The 7088-nt window shown below is 36.0% G+C and overlaps 1 protein-coding gene across 2 annotated transcripts; it reads right to left on the bottom strand.

The window, feature by feature from the left end:
- Positions 1 to 2722: 2722 nt before the first annotated feature.
- LOC139872660 (serine/arginine-rich splicing factor RS31-like) lies at positions 2723 to 4663 on the bottom strand. 2 transcript variants are annotated; one of them, XM_071860592.1, is made up of 5 exons: positions 4526 to 4663; positions 3617 to 3729; positions 3297 to 3526; positions 2959 to 3204; positions 2723 to 2857 (listed from the first exon to the last, which is right to left on the bottom strand). In XM_071860592.1, the coding sequence occupies exons 1-5, from the start codon at positions 4629 to 4631 to the stop codon at positions 2827 to 2829; spliced, it is 726 nt and encodes a 241-aa protein (XP_071716693.1). In that variant the 5' UTR covers positions 4632 to 4663; the 3' UTR covers positions 2723 to 2826. The 2 variants fall into 2 exon arrangements, with proteins under 2 accessions (XP_071716693.1, XP_071716698.1); XM_071860597.1 differs by having other exon boundaries at positions 2729 to 2857; positions 2968 to 3204.
- Positions 4664 to 7088: the final 2425 nt, after the last annotated feature.

Below are 7088 nucleotides of genomic sequence, written 5' to 3'. Positions count from 1 at the left end.
CAAAATCTAAAATCAAGAACAACACGATCCAAATTCAAGTCCCACACTAATTAATCTTCTCTCCCTAAACAAAAATATAAAGGACTACACATTAATAAACACATATCATACTCAAAGTAATTTAAACTTTCGTTTTCCATACGATTAATAAAAGAAGAATAAAATCCACAACACTACACATTTTCATAATAACATGCATATTCATTTTAGAGAGCATCTGCACGGGTGCACCACTTTTAAGAACCCAAATTTTGAAACTTTTGTTGACTTTTTTGGTTTTTGAAGATTTAGCTCAAATTTGGAAAATCTAAAAATATGGAAAGGTTGGAAATCACTTCGTGATTATATCCTCAAAATCGCATACTTTGATTCCAAGTATTCATCATGTTATGGTGATTTTTTATTTCGAAAAAATTGAAACAAAAATCGAATCGTTCATCAATGTTTGTAATGTTTATGTGAAATTTGAGATTGAGGAATTGTTAATCGGTAACAAACGCTACTATCTGCACATTTTCATGGATTTTGGTTGAGATTTGAGGTGTTTTTGCTAAACATCAACGTGAACCACTGCCGGCCGTCGATGAGGTCGCCGGAATCTGCTGTTGATGAAGATCACTCAGCTAACATGAACTGATCGAGTGATAGAATCTTTGATACGGCTGAGAAGCTTTTCAATCGGATGAACATTGGTCTGATCGGATGAGACTGAAAAGGTTTTGATCGGATGAAATATTTTTGGTTCGGCTGAAATGATTGTCTGATTCTAATGAAATGGTTTTGATAGGCCTAGAAGTTGGTCCGATCGGATGATAAAAACTTGTACAGTCGAATGAATTTTTTTACTGGGTCAGGCGATTTTTTAAGGTAGGGTGAAACCCTGTTTTTGTCGGCTAAGAAATCTTGGAGAAGAAAGCTCACAACAACCAAGGGACAAAACACCATTTAAAGGGATGTCAAGAAGAAAGGTTAAGTACCGAAAATACCCTCACATACTTTGCACATGACCAAATTTAATAGAAAAGTTAACTGACGATGGGCATTTGGACTATGCTTGCTCCTCTTGCAAACCGCAGGGACTATTCATACTCAAAACTGATACGTTGATTAACCATGCAATATAGTACAAACTACAGGGACTATCCGCACAATTTTCTCTTAATAAAATTATTAAATAAAGGTAGCTAACAGAAATGACTACTCTTGGCCCAAATCTAAGCTAATTCGTGATTTTTATTATCCTTGATATATGAACAATATGTATTATGGTTATGTTGTTGAATACAGTGATGATGATGATGATATGATGATGATTGTGTATAATAGATAAGATTAGTAGCAAGAATGTAGTCAAACACAAATGTATTTTGATAATCATTCGACAGCTTGCTTTGTCTCGACTAAATGATTCGGCCTCTAGATGCGTTCAAGAGAGCACAAATATGGCCAACTGTTGTACACAAATGAACTGGGGAGAAGTGTATTATAGCATTATTCCTTATGAAATAACGAATTGAATGTTGTCATCAACCTTGAATTTGAGCACTTGTGTGAGTCGATGATGTGTTCATATTTTTTCGAGAATATCATTTTCTTGATAAATTTCGTCATGTTTGTCGTGAAATAAAGAAAGTCGCCACGTCTCCAACTTAGGTGTTGTTGCTGGCTCCTTCACCTCCCACCCGGCACAAAAATAGAGAATTCAGCCCCCTACTGAAATGAAAATGATGTATGTCCGAATCGATTTCAATGGATCACATGAGAAGATCCTTGAATTTCTTTCTTCGTGGTCCAGATCTTCAAACCGTTCTTGAAGACATTGAGGATGATTAAAAAAAAAAGGAGAGATTTTTAATCCTTGAATCATTGGGTGATACGATTCTTTTACTCGCCCGCAAACAATAGATCGCGTTGTTTTTACCACTCTTTTGCCCCTCTCAAATATTGATTCATTGTTATTAGTAACATATTACATATGTAGAAGAAATGTTGAATTGCCTTGATAATTTGAAATTTTAGTGCGGAAGTTATGAGTAGTAGGCTGACATAATGGTCTTGAACGACATTCAAAAACCATTGCTGTTAAAACGGCTCTTGAACTGATTTTGTCCAAAGAACCATAATAAGCACTGTTCATATATCAAGGATGATCAAAAATTCAAAATCACGAATTAGCTTATGAACTTCGGATATGAAACGTGTACGTCGAGTGCATGTTTTTGAACATGCAAACATGAACATCACTTCACTAGAAATAACCCATAACTATTACTATCCAAATTCAAATTCTGTGGGTACATTTGTTTGGCTATGCAGTTTTTGTCCCAATAACTATTTCTCCCAATATGAAAGATTTTGGTTTGTGCACTTATCGAGTACTCTTAACATTTTACTTGAGTGCAAATCCAGTGAGGATTAGGAGAGATCGGCCGTTAACTCCCCAAATAACGTAGCCTAATTCTAGGATAGGAAACCGATCGAGAGTGATCAAGAGCTGATTGCTGCGAATGATTGAGAAATTTATAGCAATCGGAAATAATGTTCGGAAAGAATTACTTTGATTGGTTTAATTGGTTCATGGAAAAAGCATTCACATTCAACCATAAATCTTCATTTTTATCATTTCAAGGAATAATTTTATAAAAGCGTTCAACCATCTCCAAAGAGTTCCACAGCATTCACATACAAACTTCAGAACATACCATAGCCTGTTAAAACAGCTCCATAAACATAACATAGTGAACATAAAACCACTGCAGACTTACGATAGAACATGTAATATAAAGTTACCCACTGTACGCCCAGGAAACTAGTAACTGAAGTCTCTCAACTCCTCGACCTTCGAACAGGAGACCGGCTGTAAAAAAGATAAATGAAAGTAAATGAGTGTACACATTATTGTTAGGTAAAGCCTTTGCCTGAGATATACTAACATAAAGAAAACAATATAAGTTTTACCTGTGGTACCTTCCATATTCAGGGCTCCTAGACCTGCCATAAGAGGGCCCAGTGTACCGATCGTATACAGGGCTTGGAGCACGCCCATAATCAGGACTTGGTCGACTTCTCCTATATGGGCTTGGTGACCTATAAGGACTATCACCTCGACGACCATAATTTATTCTAGGGCTAATAGACCAAGATCGTCTCTCACTGTCATCCCTTAACGCATACTCTACCGACACCACCCTGTCCAATATTTTACTGCAAAACAAACAAAAATTCCAATAATCAGTACAAAAAGGTAACCTTTATGAAATTATATCAATAAAAACACAAACTCCAGACGCACAAACCTCATGTGGGTAGACTTCAAAGCTTTTGTAGCCTCTTCTTGTGTTTCAAACTGCACAAAAGCAAAGTTGCGCCTGATACGAACATGTAGAAGTTTTCCATATGGCTCATAGTGCCTCTCAATATCACTAACCCTCATGCGAATTGGGTCAAAGTTGATTATAAACAATGTCTTAGTAGGTCTTTGATTCGCCATAGACTTGGAGCCATCACGGTGCCGGTTACGCTCACCCTGCCAAAAGTCAACTTCGAGACATAAATGATGGTCTATGATAGAAACAAAAAGCCACAAACAGATGATATTTAAGGAAAGTCAACATACCCTAGCCCATTCCACAGACAACCTGCGCCTGTCATATCCAAACGGGGTATTATCAAGAGAACGAATCGCATCTTCGGCATCACGCTCGTCATCAAAGTAAACAAAAGCATATCCTGCAAGTATAAAAAAAAGTAAGGCAACCAAAAAGATATAGAAAACGAGTACATTAGATACTGCACAAGTCGTAGGATCTTAATGAGGTTTTCTTCCCTCACTAGAGAGGATAAAAATACAAAACCTGCAACATATGGATGCAGTAGAGGCCTTGCAAGATCAAGTAAATCAAGAAGATGGTGGAGCAATATAAGATTAGATCAACGTCTCATGTTTCTGAGATGACATGGCAGGATAGAACATGACCCCCTCAGGATAATTGATGAAAGACATGACATGAAACAGACCCCACCATGACAATCATTTTGAAATGGCATGTAATGATGTAAATAAACACGATGGCAGGAATGAATGTAATATAGAAGGATTCCAACTAGAAAGAGAGCAGGCGGGTAGTAAGAGATAAATTTCCTTTATTTGATGCTCCTGCGTCAAAACAAACACTTAAATATGGAGCCCTTTTTCAAATTAATTCAATCGGCCGTTCCTCATTATCATCATAGAATGAAATCATAAGATTTTGCAGCCAATTACAGTCCAATCAAACAATTTTAACTCAAAAACTTAAAGGAAAAGCTTATTCGATTCTACATCGGCCGGTTTACATTATAGGCCACACACTTAAGACCTAATAATAAAAGACAGAGCCCTATAATGCTAACTCACACCAGATATCACATAATATACATTCTGATTCAACTAGATAAACTTCCTCAAACCCTAAAATAAACCTAGGAATAAATAATTTACCAAATTATGACGTAATGATGAGATCAGGTAACACGTAAGACATACCAGATTTCATATCAACCCGATCGACCCTTCCATATCTTCCGAACAGCTTCTCAAGATCCGATTGACGAGTTTCGTACTCAAAATTACCACAGAAAACCGGCTTCATTTTTTCGATTAAACCGCCCCAAACCCTAACAATTAACCAACAAAATTAAAAAACAATATTATACAAGTGATCAATTTTCGATTGTATAACGAAGATCAAAGTGTACAATTTTAGGATTTGATTGATAGAAGTTAAACGACTTACCTTAATTGACGAGACAAAAATAACCCCAAGGAGGTTAAGCACAAAAAACGTGATAGTTTCAAGCCGCGTAGCGTATATCTTAACCGTTGATTTAATGGGCTTATAAATTAACAGTGTTATAATGGGCTTTTATGATGTTTTGTGAAATTGGGCTGAACTCTATGGCCCAATCAATAGAGCACCATGCTTTATACCATACTTCTTGTCCTACGGAAAAACGAACTTGTAAAAAAACAAAAGCTTACGTCAATAAATGAAAGAACCAAACAAGATAGAAGGGGAGCCGAACCACTAAAACTAGAACTAAAAACGCACTGAAACTGTAACAAAATCAACCACCCACCAAACCGAACCTAAGTACCTAAAACAGAACAACAAGCTAAAAACGAAAAACTGCCAGAACTTAAGGAAACTAACTATCATCCACTCGAAATCAGCAACACAAAGAAACTTTAACAAATTACCATGGCCGAATGAAGGAATGTGAATCCGTGATTATTTCATTATCATTGACACGTATATATACAATTTTGCACAAATATGTAAATGATAACACTCCTAACTAACCAATCCTTTATTTTAGGTATTGGTTTTACAATGTTATCTATACCAAAAATATCGATATACAATATCTCAATTATATTTGCAATATATACGGTTATTACTCCCCCGCAGTCGAAGCGTTGATAATACCGAGATTGGACCGAAACTCTTCAAATAATAATCTTGGTAACCCTTTAGTAAAGATATCTGCAATCTGATAATGAGTAGGCACGTGAAGCACACGAACTTGACCTTTTGCCACTTTTTCACGAAAGAAATGTATGTCAAGCTCGATGTGTTTAGTTCTTTGATGTTAGATGATAATGCTCAAAATATACATATTTATCTTCGCAATATCTTCCTACATTCGTGGCGTTTCGATACAATTTGTGATGACTAGTGAGCGGTTTGTGGTATATGGTCATTTCGGGACAAAAGTGGTGCAAACGATCATATTTATGCATTAGAAATCAACCATTAGGCTTAAGGAATGAACCAAGTGAAGTTTTGGGGTTAAAAAGCCAAGTTTCAAGCAAGAACGGCGTTCCAAATGGCCAGAACGTCGTTCCGCAGTACTAGAAAATGGGAAATCGAAGTCAAAAACTTTTCAGACTTTCTAGGGGGTTCAGGAACGTGGTTCTTAATTAGGAACGTCATTCCACCTTAAGGAACGTCGTTCCACCTTCTGGAATGTCGTTCCAGGCCTGTATTCAACCAAAAACTCAGATCAACTATAAAAATGATTTTTTGGGGGTTTTGGTTGAGGGAGCTGCTTTCTTAGCCGTTTTGGAGCCCTAAAAGGGTTTCAAACATGATTCCCTCAAGATGAAGCCAATTTCATGCTCCTAACTCCAATTCCATGAAGATTGAAGCTCCATTTCCATCATCCATTCTCCATTTTAGTGTTTCTTCTCCATTTTGGTAGTAGCTTTTCTCCATTTTAGTTGTAATGTTGAATACTTCTTATTTCATTAATTTCTTTCTTATTTATGCAATGATTATATCTTAGATTACTTGTGTTCACTTGATTTGTAAACTTGATGCTTGGATTTTGCCCTAATCTATGAATTGGGTGTTTGAATGAGTTGATGATTATTGTGCTTGGTTGAAGACCCATTACTTTGATTGTTGAAAGCTTTACTTTGATTATATAAGTTGCCTAGCTTTTCTTAGGGATTTGATTAGTGAAGCAATTTGTACTTCAACACCATTGGTGATCTAGAAAAATAATTTGGGGATTTTAAGGGATTGGGTTCTTGATTTGGTTTGGTTTTCAATTAGCTTTTATTCAACATGGTAGTGTTTGATTATCATAGGGGATTTTGATAATTAAAGGATTTTAAGGGATTTTAGTCCAAAACCGATGTCTCAATGATTTTACTCAAAACATAGTTTGATCTTTGAAATGAGTCTACGGGAGTTAACGAATTTCATTTAATTGAGGTTTTATGGAAGTTGACGAATGGAAATGAAACTATATGTTTAAACATTGTTGTGTAATGAATGAGTTGGGTAAACCATGGCAAAAGGTGAAATAATCAAGTGGACACGTTTCTCTCTTAATTGTCAATCTCTCTTTTAGTTTAATATTAGTTTAATCAACAATCAAAACTTTCTTAAAACCCCCCAACCAACTTAGGATAATTACTAGTGTTTTGAGATTCATATACATTGATCCCTGTGGAACGAACCTTGCTTGAATACTTGCTAGCTGCTATAATGATCGGATTATTGTTGCCCAAGCATTTGTGTTAATTGGTTAAGTGTTTG

This window comes from Rutidosis leptorrhynchoides, chromosome 1, assembly GCF_046630445.1.
Source record: "Rutidosis leptorrhynchoides isolate AG116_Rl617_1_P2 chromosome 1, CSIRO_AGI_Rlap_v1, whole genome shotgun sequence".
NCBI classification, from domain to species: domain Eukaryota; kingdom Viridiplantae; phylum Streptophyta; class Magnoliopsida; order Asterales; family Asteraceae; genus Rutidosis; species Rutidosis leptorrhynchoides.
The sequence above is the reverse complement of the archived record's forward strand: the minus strand, read 5'-3'. Positions and strand labels throughout refer to the sequence as shown.

Excerpts from the sequence above, each read along its gene's own strand:
- LOC139872660 (XM_071860592.1), bottom strand. The coding sequence starts at position 4,631 with ATGAAGCCGGTTTTCTGTGGTAATTTTGAGTACGAAACTCGTCAATCG. Across the intron at positions 3,527-3,616 it reads TGTCTGTGGAATGGGCTAGG|GGTGAGCGTAACCGGCACCG; the intron begins GTATGTTGACTT and ends GACTTTTGGCAG. Across the intron at positions 2,858-2,958 it reads GAATATGGAAGGTACCACAG|CCGGTCTCCTGTTCGAAGGT; the intron begins GTAAAACTTATA and ends TCTTTTTTACAG.